The sequence below is a fragment of the Arvicanthis niloticus genome, chromosome 30, assembly GCF_011762505.2.
Source record: "Arvicanthis niloticus isolate mArvNil1 chromosome 30, mArvNil1.pat.X, whole genome shotgun sequence".
In the NCBI taxonomy this organism is placed as follows: Eukaryota; Metazoa; Chordata; class Mammalia; order Rodentia; family Muridae; genus Arvicanthis; species Arvicanthis niloticus.
The window spans coordinates 4744571-4764804 of NC_133438.1; the positions used below are offsets into that span (position 1 = coordinate 4744571).

Consider the following 20234-nt stretch of genomic DNA (forward strand, 5'->3'; position numbering starts at 1 on the left):
TACACAGTGAAACATTTTCAAAGACTGAAAAGGAAAGAGTAAGGAAAAGAAGAGAGATAGAGGGAGAGAGAAGTAGGAATATCTTATTTGTTGTTTTGAATGCTATTTAAAAAAAAAACAGAAAAACAATTTTCTTGGCCAACTAGGGAAAACAATGTTAATATTAGAATCTGCTTCGTTAGTTACAATCCACCCTGCATATTCTATCATCATGTGCATTAGGACACCCTCTGTCATCCCAGTTAAATGATGATCTGTATATAATACTCAATGGTCTTTTCAAACCTTTCCAAATATCCAGACATGGAGGGTTATCACTCAATGATGACATCACCTACACATTATAGTTGTTAGCTTGGTGCTTTTGTGAGATCCTTAAGAGTCAGAGCTGGGATGTCTAACACTTTCACATGCTCTTGGGACACTTTCCCTCCTGCTGGGTCACCTCATTCAGTCCCATATGAGGATTTGCGCCTAGTCTTACTGTAACTTGTATATGCGAACACATACATGGATATCCTTGGGAGGCCCGCTGTTTTGTGAAAATGAATGCAGGAGCAGCAGATGTGTGCAAGAAGGGAGGGGGAATCAGAATGGAGGGAGAGGAAATTGCAGTCAAGATGTAATATACAAAAGAATGCAAAGTTTAAAATAGAAGATCCTACTTGGCTAACTTTCCCTCTTAATGCCAAGTGTCCTGAAGATGCTGTTTGACAAAGTTCCAGTGCTTAGATCACCTGAGCGGACCCTCCACTGCCCTTGGTACAAATTTGCTACATACCTTTTGCTATACTTATATTTCTCACTGTTAAAGGGCACTCTCTGAAAGCCAGAACTGTGATAACAAAAAGCTGGTACACACAAGAAAGAAATTAATGAGAGTTCCCCCAAAATAAACAGTTATACAGAAAACTGAGTTGTTCTTCAGAACCTGTTACTTAAACATTTAGATAATTAATGAATGTTATTAGTAAGTATGATACAGAGGATTTAAGAAAATTACTAACAAAGAAAAGCTTAGGGAAATTCTAGAATTAGACACACTGTAGTGACCTTCTAGGTTTTTATGTTCAGCCTTAGAAATAACTTGTATGACTTGGAAGAGATTTTGATTATACACTTAATGACAAGCCTTAGTAACTTCCTGAAGGTAAAAGTGAGTAGTTTTAGGAATCCTGATTTCATTTGTTCTTTACACGATTGCATTAAAGTTAGGAATCATATTGAAACAAAGGTTTATGACAGAGACACAGAGGACAGGATTTTGGGTCACTGAACTGCCTGCCTTCCAGAACAGACTTGTCAGACCAGAACTTTTCTGATAGACTCCCTTTGCTCAAGCAAGGGCTACACAATATTTTAAGACTCAAAGGAAAAGAGTGGTGGTCTAATGTCAACCGTAAAAGTACAGGGGAAGGACAGGAAAAATTTTATAAGGGTCCAAGAGATTGAAATTTTGTAGAAAGCCAAGTTTGATGTAACAGGTAGTTGGAAATAACTTTAGATTTATTAATTTTGTGCCAAACTGAAATATAATCAAATTCAAATAGAATCATCTGGTCTAGCGTTTCTATGACTATAAGGCTTTACTGCACCAATCTTAAGATATTGAGTTAGAAGAAAATTGATTTTATCATAATGTTAATTTTCAGTTTTCATGAAATTGCTGTTTGTTTGCTTTGTTCCTCTTTCAATATTCTCAGGTAATCAAGGAAGACTTTAGGAGAAAATGTATTTTGAAAATCTGTGTAATCAATGAATAAAATTTCTGAGGAAATAATTTTGTGCAAAAACAAAGCTTTCAATAGAAAGAGATTGTTAAAGTAGGAGAAGCCTTTCAGAGAAGTGCATCCTCTCTGTCCTGTCTCTCATGAAACAAATGACTTCCCCTTTCTTATCCTTTCTTCCCTCACTGTTCTTGTTTCCATCCTGTTCCAGGCCCTGCCAGCAGCTAAGGCTGGTACCCAACAGTTCCCCATTATCCCCTTTCTCTCCATTTTCACTTACATCTCCTTTTTTTCTGAGCCATGATTGAGAGATCTTCCCGATTGACCCGTAGAAACAGGCTCAACACCATATCCCATGTGTGTCCTGGATAATGTGTGTTCAATAGCATTATCAGCTCTTCTTTGGAAGCATTCTTAATTTTTGTCCAGGATATTGGTTTGAGTTTAAATTTCTCTGGCTCTTTCCTGAGAAGTTCTTTAAAACTCCGGAACTCCTCATCACTCAGTTTTTGTAGAGGCTTCAGCAAGCCATAGCTAGATGTGTCCACCATCTTGGACAGTGATCTCAGATTCCAGAGCTTGATAAATCTTCAAAACCAAGACATGTGAGGCCTGAGGAATAATTAGATGAGAGTCAAATCAACAAATTCAAAAGGCTCAAAGTTATTGATATTATGTTCTTTTTTCATATATAAATGTATAAATGATTTTAGAAATCTATTTTTAAAACTCATGGTACACAAGTTAGAGAAAATATGCCACATTATCTTTTTTGGTCTGGCCCAATATGCTGAGTATCAACTTTCCCAGTTGCATCCAGTATCTTACTAATGACACAGTTTCATTAATTTTTGTTGCTAAATAAAATTCCTTAATGAGAAAGATTTTCTAATATATATAAATATATTTGGAAACCCCCTGAGAAGCATATTTTTTTCTTTGCAGGAAACATGAAGATGCTTTTCAATTGCCTTCAAACTGGAACAGATCAACCAGCAAACCTGACTTGGGAAGTCCTCAGTGTGGAAGGAGACATCACTACCTGTACCTCCAGGGTGGCTCTATTGGACTCTTGGTCCCCCAACTTATGATTTAGTGGGGAACATTGTTTAGACCCAGGAGAAAACCCACGACCACAGTTATTATAGTTGTTTTTGGGTTTGAGATTGACTGGAGCAGGAATGGGGATTTCCTTACTTGTTTTGTTAAGATCAAAGCTATGATCAGTTCTGTATTTCTATAGATTTAGATTCTGCTATAACACATTTGTAAACAGAATAGAAGAAGCTTATAGTTTTTACTCCTTTGACAGAGGGAGTTATGTGTTGCCCTTAAAAAAGAGTGCTGCTGTTATAATGACTATTCAGACATTAAGTCTCTTGTCTCTCATGTTCATGCTGTTCAACAGACTGACAACAGATAGACGCTATTCAAATGAAACCCATACAGGTCCATTATTACAGGCTGGAAGTAGGGGATTCTAAAACCTTTGTCATCAAGACTAACAAAAATTAACCCCTAACTTATGTGCTAAGCCAGATAGTCAATGACAGGTAAGAGAGCACTTCAAGACCCTTGCCCCTAAAAAGGGAGGCCTCACCATCCTAAGACAGGAGCTCAACCAATGGCTGTTGAATATCCAAAGACAGGAAAGGGAGGCTGGGGTCCTTTGTTCTGACCTAAGGCAGGCATGGTTTCCTTAAGTTTTTGCAGCCTTCCCTTTTGAAAAATATTTAAAAAGGGGGACCCTGTGGGGAACCAACAGAAAGCAGATATCATCCTTGCAGCCATCTTGAGCCATATACCCTGACAAGAGACTTGTTTTCAACTGCCTACAACAGCTGAGCACACTCTGATAACATCTTGTTTATATACCCAGAATTTTCTCTTGGGTGTGTGAGACTTAAAAGTGTGACTTAAGAAGTGAGACTTATAAAAGGCGAGAGGCAGACAGAAGAAAAGCACTTGGAGAGAGGAACAGGGAACTTGGAATTTGGGACTTGGAAAGAGAGAAGAAGAGAGACTGGAGGAGAGAGAGACATGAGAATAAATGGGACTGAATCACAATCTGTCTGGTCTCTATTCTTCGTGTCTCTTTGCATCCACCCTCACTCTCTCTCTTGCTGAACCCTGACCCGCGGACCAGAGCAGCAGTATAAGCTGGGACAATTTAGCCCCCAAGCTTGGGGCAGTGCAGGTTCCATCATTTGGCAGTGAGGTCCCCAACACTTTGGCCCCAAACGTGGGGCAGAGCAGTCCGAGACAGGGGATCAGAGCAGTAAGGCTTTGAGGTAAAAGGAATTGGGACAGGTATTTTCTAAACAGTCACTATTTGTGATGGACTCAGAGTGAGTCACTCAGGATGAAAGGAACTAGGATTAAGAAGAAAGGATCTTTAAAAATTCTTTGCTTTCATTAGTGTTGTTTTCCCAAGAGGGAGCTATTGATAAAAATGCTATACTCCCTACAGAAGAGATAAAAGTTAAACCTTGAAAATGAGAGAAAGGGTGAAAGTAGTTGCTGGCATGTTTAGAAAAGAAAAGAAAAAGGCTGTTTCAGAGCCCCTGTGAGAGCAAGAAAGAATACTACTGGAGAGATTCTCAGTTCTGCTTTATCTGTCTATTGTCTGTCCTTGGTGCACCAATCTGTCCAATGTGTGTCTGTCTTTGTCTCATTGTTTGAATGATTGTTGTTCTATTTTTCATGTTCAATAGAAAAACTGGTTAAAACTGCTTGCCCAATTTAGTTTGAAACTTGCTTGGAAATAACAGTTTCAATTTACACAATAGAGGTTGATAATTTACCCTGCTCTGTGGCTGGGAGAAGGGCACCAGCAGAGACAACCTTGGCAAGAATTAATTGTTTTCATAAGTGGCTCTTGGAAGAGGGCCAACAGTTTTTTGGCTTTTACAGTAAAGGAATTGATAGTGGTTCTTCCTGGTTTGATAAGTGAAAGTGTGCTTTTCTCTTAAAATTACAGCTGGAAAAAATATGTTTAGATAAAATCTATAAAAAGTACACTTATTTTATTTTGTTCTTGGCTAGTTTTAAAAATATAAATATGTTCTATATGTTCTGGTTATACATGATTAGCCTATAAGTTATTGGAAATGATTAAAAATTCATAATCTTGGTAACAAAAAGCCAGATTAAAACTGGTAATTTGGAGTTAGCGTCATTCAAAACCCAGATGTATAAAAGATCTCAGTAAGAGTTCTATCTAGCATCAAACAAGGCCCTGATAAACACCTTCCTTTTGTTACACAATTGGCTTATTAATTGATCCCTCTAACAGAGTTTTAATACAAGCCTGTGCTCTCATACAACGAGCTTTAAAATTTTACAGAGTGCTTGTTGTTCCAGAAAACATCCAAAGACCGTATCTTTTCAATGTCTGAGACATCAGCTATATTCCTAAATAAATTGTGACACAAAAATTCAAATAAGAAAAGATAGTTTACTTATTTTAAATTATTTTCAAAAGTTTCTAAGAGTTGATAATTGGCTAACATCTTATTTTAAGCTCTCCACAAAAGAATTTAAGCCTCTGTTTAATATTCTCAAGAGAGATACAAATTCTAATTTCCCTCAACAATTGACAGAAATTTTACAGAAAGTAGAAAAAGCTATTATTAATAGATATATTATATAGATTAGTTGTTGGCTGTTTTCTAACAATCCATTGATAATAGAGATTATTAATGTAGATTTATATTTTTATTTACAAAAGAAGTTTTAACATCCTGTTTTTAAGCTGTTGCTGTGTTAATACAAAATAGGTCAAGATCACAAAGGTATTGTAAGAAAGAACTTAATAGAATATTTCTTATTCCAAATAATAAAATTAGTTATTAAAAATACTGATATTTGATCTATAACATGATCAATTTGTTGCAGTTTTTCTCTATATATGCTCTTGTATTTCTTATGAATTTATACATATAGCCCATAAAAGGTGTGTTAACTGTATTAATAGACAGCTCATTTAATGGGAACGCAATATATATTACATGTTTACTCTCTCAAGTTTCCCCTGCTTCAACTCAAATAATTGAGCTATGTGCTGTAGTCACTATTTAAAATACAAAACATTAAGCTTTCAATTGTATACTTATAGCCAGTATATAGATCATGGTTTATAATTGCTTAAAATTTTTCCTTTTTTAGACATTGCTAACTTTCAAAGTTTACAAATACAGCTCAATTTTAAAAACATGTATTTTTCCTTAATTTTATAAGATATTTAAGAGCTCATATTGGATTGCCTGGATCCCAGGAAAATGACATAACAAATTTGTATATCAGATAGATTACAGACCTTACAAAAACAATTGGCCATACAATTTTATTCTTTACATTGGGGTTGCTGTATAATCAAAGTTTGTTTATTTGGGTTGCTGTGCCACTGTAGCTGATATGCTTTTTGTGATCTTTTTGAGGCCAGAAACTGCAGGTTTCTTTTTTTTTTAAGCACTCAGCACCTCATTCTAAAAACAACCCAAGATTAAGTAAACATCTTTTGTTTTGTCTCAACAAGAACTGCTACCCTCTAACTTATGCCTACTAGTCTGAGGCCACTTAAAAAACTTATTATAGAGTTTATCACTAAGTGTAAAAAAGTTTCCTATGAAAGCTATCTAAGGAAAAAAGTAAAAAAAAAAAAAAAAAAAACCTTTCTATTATATTTGAGAAAACGAAAAAGTTCTATTTTATATGCTATCCTAAGTGGGAAAAGATAGAGTTCTGCTTTATCTCTCCATTATGTTCGCCTCTTATCTTTTTGTCCTCAGTATTCATCTATTTTTTTAAAACATATGATCACATGTTACAAAGTTCATTACAAGTTAATATCAAAAATTAAATTGAAATGAAGGTTTATAATGGAGATTGTTTATATGTATATTTGTTGGAAGTGATTGTGTGGCTAAACATCCATTACCTGTATGGCTCCACAGGTTCACTGAGGGTTTAGAATTATAACTAAGTTATCAGTGAAGATTTGTGTAAATAAGCCCAGACAATATTTTCCTATCCTAACACCTATGGTAAATTGTTGGTTCCTTTTTATTGATCTTTGACAAATTGATTTATAACCTTTTGGAATGTACTCTGAGTGAAAGTCTGGTTATTATCTAAGGAAAATTAACTGATGTTATTTGAGAGGCTGACAAAAATTCTTATTGGAGTTTTGACTATCAGAAAAAGGCCTAGTAACAGTCTCATTATAAAAGAGCTTAATAATCATAGATATAATTTTAAATTTTTTATAAGATCATTAAGATTTAAAAATTCATCTATTTATAACATTACCACAAGATAGTATATTTTTATAGATCTATGTTTAATAATAATAGCTTGAGACAATTTGATATTTTTAGAGAGTGTATAAGTCAAATTACAAAATTTTAGTGTCCTCAATTTTTTCATAATAGTGTTAATACTTGAGGACTTACATCTAATCAATTATGATAAGTAGATGTTACTCATTTCTGATTTTAAAAAAATTGAAATATGTATATGTGATTTGACAACTTTTTAGGCTTTCTAGCTACAATCATTTTAACAAGAGAAACAATTAAAAATGTAATTAGTGGTCCGGTCTGCTGTTGTGTGGACCCTGGATTCCACCTGAGACATCCTGGAGGCTCCATGGATCCCACAGCCAGCCGTAGGTAGGAAGACCCACACACTGCCCTAAGCCCACAGCTGGGTGCCGTGAGCGCTCAGATTCCAGCAGATACCCAACCCCCCCCCCCACCCCTGCAGACTAGCACTCCCCTTCCGCCCCTCTCCCGGATCTGAGGCCTGGACCAGACCTCTGCCCAGTCTGCTCTTATGTGGACCCCGAATTCCACCTGAGACATTCTGGAAGGTCCACTCAACCCAGAGCCACATAGGAACAACTGAACTCAGAGAGTCAGACAACATGTCCTGAGATATCCTAGAGGAGACACTGCACCCAGAACAGCAGACACCTGGCTGGACTGCTACCTTGGAGGCACCATATCCTGAGGCATCCTAGAGGTACCACTGTACTCAGTGCAGCTGGAGAAGATCACAGAGACATCTGGACCCCAAGAAGATCAGACACAAGCGAGATAACTGGAAAGGCAGGCTTCAGTCAGAGACAGCACATACAGGCAGCACTAGAGTTAACCAGATGGCAAAGGGAAGTGCAAGAATGTAAGCAACAGAAACCCAAGTTACATGGCATCAGAACCCAGTTCCCCCATCATAGCAAGGCCTGAATACCCCATCACACTAGAAAAGCGGGATTCAGAATTAAAATGACTTCTCATGACGATGATAGAGGACTTTAAGAAAGACATAAATAACACTCTCAAAGAACTTAAGGAGAATACTGGTAGACATATAGAAACCCTTAAAGAGGAAACACAAAAAAATCCCTTAAGGAATTGCAAGAAAACACAACCAAATGGGAGAAGGAATTAAACAAAACCATCCAGGATCTAAAAATGGAAGTAGAAACAATAAAGAAACCACAAAGGGAGACTACCCTGGATATAGAAAACCTAAAAAAAGGTCAAGAGTCATAGACACAAGTATTACCAACAGAATACAAGAGATAGAAGAGAGAATCTCATGTGCAGAAGATACCATGGAAAACATTGACACAACTGTCAAAGAAAATGCAAAATACAAAAAGCTACTAACCCAAAATATATAAGAAATCCAAGACACAATGAGAAGGCTAAACCTAAGGATAATAGGTATAGATAAGGGGGAAGACTCCCAACTTAAAGGACCAGTAAATATCCTCAACAAAATTATACAGGAAAACTTCTCTAACCTAAGGAAAGAGATGTCCGTAAATATACAAGAAGCCTTCAGAACTCCAAATAGTTTAGACCAGAAAAGAAATACCTCCCGCCACATAACAGTCAAAACATCAAATGTACAAAACAAAGAAAAAATACTAAAATCAGTAAAGGAAAAAGGCAAAGTAACATATAAAGGCAGACCTATAAGAATTACACTAGACTTCTCACCAGAGACTCTAAAAGCCAGAAGATCCTCTTCTCACCAGAGACTCTAAAAGCGAGAAGATCCTGGACCGATATCATACAGACCCTAAGAGAACACAAATGTCAGCCCAGACTACTATACCCAGCAAAACTCTCAATCATTATTGATGGAGAAACCAAAATATTCCATGACAAATCCAAATTTACACAGTATCTCACCACAAATCCAGCCCTTCAAAGGATAATTGATGGAAAACTCCAACACAAGGAGGGAAACTACAACCTAGAAAAAGCAAGAAAGTAATCTTCCAAAAACCCTAAAAGAAGGTAGCTATACAAACATATCTCCACCACCAATAACAAAAATAACAAGAAACAACATACATTTTTCCTTAATATCTCTTAATATCAATGGACTCAATTCTCCAATAAAAAGACATAGACTATCAGACTGGATACATAATCAGGACCCAACATTTTGCTGCATTCAGGAAACGCACCTTTGTGAAAAAGACAGACACTACCTCAGAGCAAAAGGTTGGAAAACAATCTTCCAAGCAAATGGCCCCAAGAAACAAGCGGGAGTAGCCATTCTAATATCAAATAAAATCGTTTTTCAACCAAAAGTAATCAAAAAAGAAAGAAGGACACTTCATATTCATCAAAGAAAAAAATGTACCAAGAGGAACTCGCAATTCTCAACATCTAAGCCCCAAATGCAAGGGCACCCACATACATAAAAGAAACTTTACTAAAGCTTAAAGCATACATTGCACCTGACACAATAATAGTGGGAGATTTCAACACCCCACTCTCAGCTATGGACAGATCATGGAAACAGAAACTAAATCGAGACACAATGAAACTAACAGAAGTTATGAACCAATTGGACTTAACTGACATCTATAGAACATTTCATCCTAAAACAAAAGAATATACCTTTTTCTCAGCACCTCATGGTATTTTCTCCAAAATAGACCATATAATTGTTCATAAAACAGGCCTCAACACATACAAAAAGATTGAAATAATCCCTTGTACCCTATCAGACCAACATGGACTAAGACTTGTCTTTGACATCGACAAAAACAATGGAAAGCCCACATACACTTGGAAACTGAACAATGCTCTACTCAATGATTACTTGGTAAAGGAAGAAATTAAAGACTTTTTAGATTTAAATGAAAATGAGGACACATCATATCAAACCATGTGGGACTCACTGAAAGCAGTACTAAGAGGAAAAATCATAGCTCTAAGAGCCCACAAAATGAAAATGGAAAGAGCATACATTAACAACTTGACAGCAAACCTGAAAGCATTAGAACAAAAAGAAGCTAGTATACCCAAGAGGAGTAGACGGCAGGAAATAATCAAACTCAGGGCTGAAATCAACCAAGTTGAAACAAAAAGAACTATACAAAATATCAACAAAACCAGGAGCTGGTTCTTTGAGAAAATCAACAAGATAGACAAACCCTTAGCCAGACTAAGCAAAGGGTGCAGACACAGTACTCAAATTAATAAAATCAGGACTGAAAAGGGAGACATAACAACAGAAACAGAGGAAATTAAAAAAATCATCAGATCCTACTACAAAGGCCTATACTCAACAAAATTGGAAAATCTGGCTGAAATGGACAATTTTCTAGACAGATACCAGGTACCAAAGTTAAACGAGGAGCAGATAAACCATCTAAACAGTCGCATAACCCCTAAAGAAATAGAAGCAGTCATTAAAATCTTCTCACCAAAAAATGTCTGGGGCCAGATGGTTTCAGTGCAGAATTCTATCAGACCTTCAAGGAAGACCTAATACCAATCCTCTTCAAACTATTCCACAGAATAGAAACAGAAGAAACAATACCCAATTCGTTCTATGAAGCTACAATTATGCTCATACCTAAACCACACAAAGACCCAACAAAGAGAACTACAGACCAATCTCTTATGTATATTGATGCAAAAATACTCAATAAAATTCTTAGAAACCGAATCCAAGAACACATCAAAGCAATCATCCATCATGATCAAGTAGGCTTTATCCCAGGAATGCAGGGATGGTTCAATATTCAGAAATCCATCAATGTAATCCACTACATAAATAAACTCAAAGAAAAAAACCACATGATTATCTCACTAGACACTGAGAAAGCATTTGACAAAATTCAACACCCCTTCATGTTAAATGTCTTGGAAAGATCAGGAATTCAAGGCCCATATCTAAACATAGTAAAAGCAATATACAGCAAGCCAGTAGCCAACATCAAACTAAATGTTGAGAAACTTGAAGCAATCCCACTAAGATCAGGGACTAGGCAAGGCTGCCCACTCTCACCTTACCTATTCAATATAGTACTGGAAGTCCTAGCTAGAGCAATTAGACAACAAAAGGAAGTCAAAGGGATACAGATAGGAAAGGAAGTCAAAATTTCACTATTTGCAGATGATATGATAGTATACTTAAGTGACCCTAAAACTTCTACCAGAGAACTGATAAATAACTTTAGCAATGTGGCTGGATATAAAATCAACTCAAACAAATCAGTAGCCTTCCTATACTCAAAAGATAAACAGGCTGAGAAACAAATTTGGGAAATGACACCCTTCACAATAGCCACAAATAATATAAAATATCTTGGAGTGAATCTAACCAAGCAAGTGAAAGATTTGTATGACAAGAACTTCAAGTCTCTGAAGAAAGAAATCAAAGAAGATCTCAGAAGATGGAAAGATCTCCCATGCTCCTGGATTGGCAGGATTAACTTAGTAAAAATGGCCATCCTGCCAAAAGCAATCTACAGATTCAATGCAATTCCCATCAAAATTCCAAATCAATTCTTCATAGAGATAGAAAGAGCAATTTACAAATTCATTTGGAATAACTAAAAACCTAGGATATCGGGAACTATTCTCAACGATAAAAGAACTACTGGGGGAATCACCATCCCTGACCTCAAACTGTACTACAGAGCAGTAGTGATAAAAATTGCATGGTATTGGTACAGAGACAGACAGGAAGATTAATGGAATAGAATTGAAGACCCAGAAACGAACCCGCACACCTATGATCTTGACAAAATCAAGTTTTCTCAACTGAGGAAACACGAATGGCATCAAGAACCCGCACATTTGATCTTTGACAAAAAAGCTAAAACCATCCAGAGGAAAAAGGTCAGCATTTTCAACAAGTGGTGCTGGCTCAACTGGAGGTTAACATGTAGAAGGATGCAAATTAATCCATTCTTATCTCCTTGTACAAAGCTCAAATCAAAGTGGATAAAGCACCTTCACATAAAGCCAGATACCCTGAAACTAATAGAAGAGAAGTTGGGGAAGACCCTCGAATACCTAGGCACAGGGCAAAAGTTCCTGAACAGAACACCAATGGCTTATGCTCTAAGATCAAGAATCGACAAATGGGACCTCATCAAATTGCAAAGCTTCTGTAAGGCAAATGACACTGTCAACAAGACAAAACGGCAACCAACAGATTGGGAAAAGATCATTACCAATCCTACATCCGATAGAGGGCTAATATCGAATATATACAAAGAACTCAAGAAATTAGATGCCAAACAACAAAATAACCCCATTAAAAATGGGGTTCAGAGCTAAACAAAGAATTCTCAACTGAAGAAACACGAATGGCCGAGAAGTACCTTAGGAAATGCTCAACATCCTTAGTCATCAGGGAAATGCAAATCAAAACAACACTGAGATACCACCTGACACCAGTTAGAATGGCTAAGATCAAAAATTCAGGTGATAGTAGATGCTGGTGAGGATGTGATGAAAGAGGAATACTCCTTCATTGTTGGTGGGGTTGCAAGCTGGTACAACCACTCTGGAAGTCAGTCTGGTGGTTCCTCAGAAAACTGGACATAGCACTACCTGAGGACCCAGCTATACCACCCCTGGGCATATACCCAGAAAATGCCCCAACAAATAACAAAGACATATGCTCCACTATGTTCATAGCAGCCTTATTTATAATAGCCAGAAGCTGGAAAGAACCCAGATGCCCTTCAACAGAGGAACGGATACAAAAATGTGGTACATTTACACAATGGAATATTACTCAGCTATTAAAAATAATGAATTTGAGAAATTCTTAGGTAAATGGATGGAACTAGAAAATATCATCCTGAGTGAGGTAACCCAATCACAAAAGAACACACATGGTATTTACTCACTGATAAGCAGAGATTAGCCCAAATGTTTGAAACAAAGATTCAACTAACAGAACACATGAAGCTAATGAAGAAGAAAGAACAAGTGAGGATGCCTAGGTCTTTCTTAGAAGGAGTAACTAAATACCCAAGGGAGCAAATATGGAGACAAAGTGTGGGACAGAATCTGAAGGAGAGGTTGTATGGAGACCATTCCACCTGGGTATTCATTCCATGTGCAGTTATGAAAAATAGACCCTGATACGGATGACAGGAAGGGAAATCTGACAGCAGCCTGATAAGGCTGTCTCCTTAGAGGTCCCCAGAGTCTGACATACCCAGAGGCAGATACTTGCAGCTAACCATTAATCTGATCAAAGGTTCCCAATGGAGAAGTTAGAGAGTAAACTGAAGGAGCCAAATGGGTTGGTGGCCCCATGAGGAGAGCAACAATACCAACCAGCCAGAGCTCCCCAGGGTCTAAACCCCAGCTTAGGAGCACATATGGAGGGACACATAACTACAGCTGTATATGTAGGGGAGGATGGCCTTGTTGGGCATAGGTGGGAGACGAGATCTTTGATACCATGAAGGCTGAACACTGAGTGTGCGGGGGGAATGTGAGGGTGGGGAGGGGAATTGGGGGGTAGGTGGGTAAACTCCCTCATAGAAGCAGAAGGAGGGGGATGGTATAAGGGGTTCCTGGGTCGTGGGAGGGAATTCGGTAAGGGGATGAAATTTGAAATGTAAATATTATATCCAATAAAAGAGGGGGAAAAAAAAGAAAAGTGGTTAGAACCAACATCCTTAATAAAATGTCAGTCCTTAAAAAAAAAAAAAAAACACAAACTATCTTGATACTAAAATTTGTTTTGAGAATTGTATATTGCAGAATGATCAGCCTTGGTGTATCTACTCAACAAGCAAGCTGGGCAGACCTGCTCAAACCTCTGAGGTCCGGGAATTCCATCTGGAGGCAGTGAAGACACAGCATCAGAGGATTATCAATTTGCTCTTCCTCCCACGCCTCTTCTAATATCTCAACACCCATAATCAGCTTGAAGAAGCTAATGAAGAGTCAGCGCCCCTATTCCCTGGGCTTGGGGACTAAGGTGGTCAATGTTGGGCTGTCTTTCTAGGGAAAAGTAGTGGTTTTGTGGGAATAGAGAGGATTAGCTAGGATTTATTGCATAGCCATAACCTATTAGTAGAAATCTGTATAATTATTATCAAGATGAAGATATAAATTCTTAAATGACACCAATTTACTTTGATTACAAATTTTAAGGTTTTCATTGGTACGAGCTTCTTACTGATATAAAGGTGAGATGAATATTGTTACTCTCATAGGCATTGTACCAGTATAACACATTTAGGAATACAAGGCCTAGACCCATTCCTTCTTTAACTTTTTTAACTGATTTGAGATGGTCAGCCTGTGAGTTAAGGGACTATAGCAAATTGTTACGGTGTTTTCTATGTTTTATTTAGAAATAGCTGAGTGGAGTTAACAGACAACAGTCCAGATTACCTTACATGGATAGTTGGTTTTCAAAACATCAGAAATCCACAGAATTGATGTGACAAACATTTCTGTATTAATGTTCATTTTGATTAGAGACCGGTCTGCTCCTGACAGCTTCCTATATTGAATTTTAAGAAATTGAGCATCTTTGGAGTTACTCCAGTTGTGGTGAGACAGCCACTAGACAAGAAGTGCCTCTTTCCATCTACAGACAAATTACTGTCCAGAAAAGGACACACTTGCAGAATAGTCGACTGATTATATCTGCCTAGACAGAGTAATCAGCCCTTAATAATTCTGCAGCACTAAGGTCTGTCAGATGATCCTGGGCCAGAAGGCAGAAGAACAGATGCTCCAACGTTTTGAAGTAGAGCGAGTGTCCAGGTGTTCAGCGGTCTCTATAAATTGGCTAAGTTTTAGAAGCTATGCTTTGTGCTTCCCACAATTATAGTCAACTCAGTCATTCTGGATTTCTGACGGGGTGAAAACTTATAGCCTCATAGCCAATCCTGACTATTTACCTTGAGATAAAAGATTTGAGTGGATGGTTTTCAGCTGACATTCATCCTAAAGCCAAGGAAAAAGCCAGGTTCACAACTAAGTGTTTTAGTTAGGAGAGAAGACAGAGGTTCTGGTTAGTCAACAAAAGGATGGTCTGGGTATTAGGACTATCTTATACCTCACTGGTACAAATTGGCATAATTATGCTCTAATTGTATTTTGAGAGAAAAGTTTCATTTTAACAGGAAGGGTGATGTGTAGGAGGAACTAAGGTAGGAGGAGTACTGAGAGGAAGAGAAGGAGTAAGAAGAGGAGGAGAAGAAGGAGAGGAGAACCTAGGTGATGAGAGAGAGAAAGAGGGGGGAGACAGGGAGGCAGATGTTCATGTATCTCCTCCAGTCAAAGATAGTTGATATATCTAGGTTGGGTAGTGGGTTACACCTCTGATTGAGCAATATTAAACTTATAAAGCCTTTGATTAACATTTTTAAAAAAATGTATATGGGCAAAAAGGAAAAGGGGGCATAAGATAGGGGTTTTCTAAGGGGGGGAGTGGGAAGGGGGAAAGGAGATGGCATCCAAAGTGTAAATAAAATATCCAATAAAAAATGGAAAAATGTAATTAATTATTGCCTATATTACTTTTTTTATGCTTGTTCCATATCTTTTAAAACAAAAGAGAGGGAACTATAACCCCAGAAGGAGTCTCCCAGAAACACTCTCCATCTTGCCTTGTTCATTTTTAATTTTCTAAATCTGAAAGCTCTTGACAAATCTACTGCTGATTTCCTCTGGCATCGCTGAGACCAATAAAACCTATGCCATAGCTATGTGGAAGGACCCTCTTACCTTTAAAAGGAATGGCCAGGACCCAGTTCTCATATGGGGCCGAGGATTGATATGCCTGTTTGATACCAAAGAAGGCAGAGCTAAATGGCTGCCTGAAAGATTAATGAAATAAATAGATAACCCCACAAAGCCAGGCCCAATTTTAAATAAGATGAGTAACAATTGACATCCAGGGAAGAGAAATCGCCCTGAGAATTTCCTTCTTTTTCTTTTCCAGGTAAAAATGAATCACTGTGGTCTTTGCTTTTGGAGGCTCTAATTCTGATGCTGCCCTCTGGACTTACAACACTCAGACCTTTGGTAGGCCATTGACAAGGACATCGAACAGCTAGAAACTGACATCGCTATCTGGAGAAATCCCTCGTTTTGCTGTTTGAAGTGATCCTCCAAAAATACAAACACCTTCATTAGACTTGATTTACTCTTTTACAATAGAAAAGACTATGTACAGCCCTTAAAGAAGAATGTTGCTTTTACAGGGATGGTTAAAGACAGCATAAAAAAAGATGAGAGCTAATACAAGAATGGGTTTTCAACCTCTCCATGGTTGTCAACCCTACTTCCTTGATGAAGAGATGATTTTCTTATAACTTACCATGCAGCTAGAATTTCCTACACCCTTAAGAATCCAATATCAACAACTTGCAAATCTCTATGCCTCCAGTTAATATTTTAAAGACATGGTCTCATTGAACCCAGACAGGCCTCAGACTCACTGTGAATCTGAAGACAGTGCAAACTGATTGCAGCTGGTCTTTGCTCCTTTGTGGGTTCTCGTTTTACCACCTTTAATGCTTCTTGTTTTACCACCTAATAGTAGAAAGGTGAGAAACAGCGATAGAGGGAAAATAGATCCCTAAATCTAATTTTCCCCCTTTGTTGCTTATGCGACCATGGCTATTAACAAACTGCAACCAACAAGTACATACCATGCCTCTCAGGGCTCCAGCCCTAGTACTCTTTGAGAAGTTCCTGGAATTCCAAATATCACACAATTGCAGAAATTAGCTGCATCTGTTAAACCTGTGCTGCTACTCGAGTATGAGACAAATCACAGTCAGCTGTTGAAGACAGCAGGAAGCAGCACTACAAGCTGACACCTGGGATTACCATGAAAGCGCATTCTTATGCTATTTCCGTGTTCTGTAAAGAACCCCAAATGCCAGAATTCTTAAGAGTGTCAATACATCTTAAGCTGCAGTATCTCCTTCCCAAGTTCTGAGCTTACAGATGTGATCTGACATTGCTGATTAGTTAAGGACTCTCAAGACCAAGTTTTCAGACCAAGTTCTCAGCACAAAGGAAGCATTTTTTTTTTTTTTCCACAGAAGGATTAAGGGCAGGGAAAAGGGGCAAACGCAGGAGATAGAGAATGAATGAGAAGAAAGGGAAAAAGAAGAGGGCAGAAAAGGGGAAAGAGACTGGTATTTGTGTGGTGGTGGGTTGGGCACAAAAAATATCTCAGGATAAAGGAGACAGACATGGCACATAGGCCAATGATGATTTATAAAGGTCAAAGGGGAAACCATGTGCTAGGATAAGGTATTCAGCCTCTATTGGGTATGTTAATTAGGTGAGCATTGGGGTTTTTGATTGCTGAACTTTAATACTTTGAAAGCTGGACCCTGGAAGTCAGCTTCAGGAGGAGAGATTGGCCAAATTAGGGAATAGACCTTTGGGGGCTAACTATAGAGATGTAATCAAATGGGTTTTAGCAAGGCAGAGGGCATGGGGGAGAAGGTCAAGGCCTTCCAGAGCCACATGTAAATTAACCAGAGTTTTTCACTGATATAATACAATGCCAAGGAAGAAACCTCAGACTTCATGCATGCAAGGCAAACACCAAATAAACTTTGTTTTCAGCCCTAATAAATTTATAATAAAATGAGCATTGACTACTTTTGAATTAATTATTTCTTTTATCTAATTTATACTTGGAAAACAGAGGGGTTTAATTTTTTTCTTAATTTTTTTTTGAGACTGTGAGACTGGTGTGTAGCCCTAGCTGGCCTGAAACTAACTACGGAGACAAGGCGATTCTAAACCTCAGAGAGATTTGCCTGCCTCTGCCACTGAAGCAATGAGCCTAAAGGTGTATTTCACCATGTCTAGCCTATTACATATTTTATTTGCAGGTGGGTGCATGCATGTGCTGCAGTTCACATGTGAAATCCAGAGAAAAACTTGTGTGAATTCTGTCTCTCCTTCTATCAAGTGGGTCTCCCAGATGAACCTCAGATAGCAGAGTTGGTAGTAAGCACCTTTAGTAGATGAGTTATCACATCAGCCCAAAGTTAGAATATACATTTAAAGGAAAGAAATGTTGAGTACACGATCTCTATAAACAGGCATGCTTTTCATTAAAATTCTTCCTTGAAAAAACAAAAACAAACAAAAAAGAATATTATTCCCGAATCCCCCACTGCTTATCACTCCTCTAAATGAGTAAGATTTCCATTGATAAACTATACATTGACTTCACAGTTAATTGTATGGATTTATATAAAATACTGAATTAGGGATAAAAGTTTACTCATGGTTTGGTAGACCATCAGTACAACATTGACTGGAGAAAAAAGATACAGAGAAAAGACATTTCACTAGAGGAAATGAGTTCCTTACCCAGTCTGGACCTGGTCCCATGGGCTGGTACTTACAAAAGGACCACTGCGGAAAAACTAAGCATGAAGAAGAAGCCACGCTAGCTTCTTGATTGGCTGTGGACTCTCAATTTCATTGGCTACTGTGGCTCTATCATTAGGTGCAGGCTTTGTCAAGTTATTTCACCTGTGCTCTTAGGTCCCAAGTGTAAATGATCACCATTGGGTAGCCTTCTGGAAATTCTCATGATGCTAGTAATTTGATTATCCATACCGTGACACTGAGACATTAGTATAACCCCAGGACCTGTCTGAACAGCCTTTTGCTTATGATATGAATTTCTGATTTCCTCAAATTTGTGACATTTTCCAAGGAAAAGCATTCTGTAGGTCTAGATTGTAAGAGCAGGATCTTGGTCTATGAGATGAGAGTGTGGTGGTTGTTATAAAGCACAGCAGCTGTTATCTTTGGGTGTCTAACAGCACCCTGAGTTTCTCTTGCATCTTTCACATCAGGGGTAAGCTGATAATGTGTGTAAGGTTCTTCTCAAAAAGGTACCACACAATCTGATCAGCCTACATTAGCAATAGCCTTACTATCCCTGGTTTTCAAAGTGCTTAACATCATCAGAGAGAAGGCTAGAGTTAAGCAGACAGCTGCCTGCTCAACACAAATTTTAACAATTTTCCCGTGTTTCCCTACAGCAGTGGTTCTCAGTCTTGCTAATGATTTAAAACAGTTCCTTATGTTGTAGTGATCTCCCAGCCATAAAATTATTTCATTGCTACTTTATACCTGTAAGTTTGCTCTTGTTATGAACCATAATGCAAATATCTATGTTTATTGGTGGCCTTAGATGGCCCCTGTGAAAGGGTCATTCAGCCCCAAGTAATTTTCCATCAAATACTGAGGTGTGCCTCAGTTTTACCTCGTCAAATGGAGCTTAGATACTTCTGAGCACTTTCTCTCCAACATCTTCTTCACCATTAAACTCCTTACTCTTCCCTTGAAATTCTAAATCAATTTCCTCACAGTGTATTTCTAAATGGTCCTTAGCTGTTTCCCAGATAGCACATTATAAAAAATACCTTGATGCCTTTTTGAAGTATGGTGTTATATTTATTTCTTGGTATTCATGCACATACAACAGTACATGTGTGGAAGTGAGAGGACACCATAGAGGAGTCACTTTTCTCCGTTAATCATATAGGTCCCTGGGATTGAACTCAAGTTGTCATGCTTGTTGGCAAGCCCTTTCACCGGTGAGTCATCTCACTAGCTCTTGTTTTCTTTCTCTCATTTTTATTTGAAGTGACTTAAGAGCTGTCAAGATAGTTCAGTGGGTTGAACAGATGCTGTGAAAAATCTAACAGGTTGAGTTCAATCCCCAGAATTGTCATTAAAAAGTGGATGGAGAGACCACATCCCAAACTGTGCCCTGATCTTCATATGTGTCAATGCATAGGTACCTGCATCTACCCAATAGTAAATAAGTAAATAGGTAATTAATTCAGTAATTGTAGTGTCTGATAGGTGCTATGAAATTATGAAGAGATTAAGGTTGGATTGCTCGAGTCCTATTCTTGGTGATTCCTGTGGCCACATGCAATATCTGAATTTTCTCCTGTAGTATGTGAATAGTTTTGTGATAATAATGGTGTTGATGATAAGTATGGCCATAGAAAAGAGGATGTTGAAGATGACAGGGATGAAAAAGGATGATAGTTTTTTATAATAATGAAGGAACTAGGTATGTGTTTTTGCTCTTCTAAATATAAAGATTTAATGTGACAGTGCATACAGTGTATGTACGTCATCTTCTCAGGAAAAATCAGAGAAATTTAACCTCAATCCAATCTCCTGGACTAAGATT

The 20234-nt window shown here is 37.8% G+C and overlaps 1 protein-coding gene across 1 annotated transcript in view; it reads right to left on the reverse strand.

The window, feature by feature from the left end:
• Nlrp9 (NLR family pyrin domain containing 9) overlaps positions 1-18414 on the reverse strand; it is a 57844-nt gene extending 39430 nt beyond the window's left edge. The window contains exons 1-2 of the mRNA XM_076927608.1: positions 18383-18414; positions 2008-2339 (exon numbers count right to left, since the gene is read on the reverse strand). Coding sequence (XP_076783723.1) covers positions 2008-2278 — 271 coding nt within the window. The 5' untranslated portion in view covers positions 2279-2339; positions 18383-18414. The remainder of the gene's footprint in view (positions 1-2007; positions 2340-18382) is intronic.
• Positions 18415-20234: the final 1820 nt, after the last annotated feature.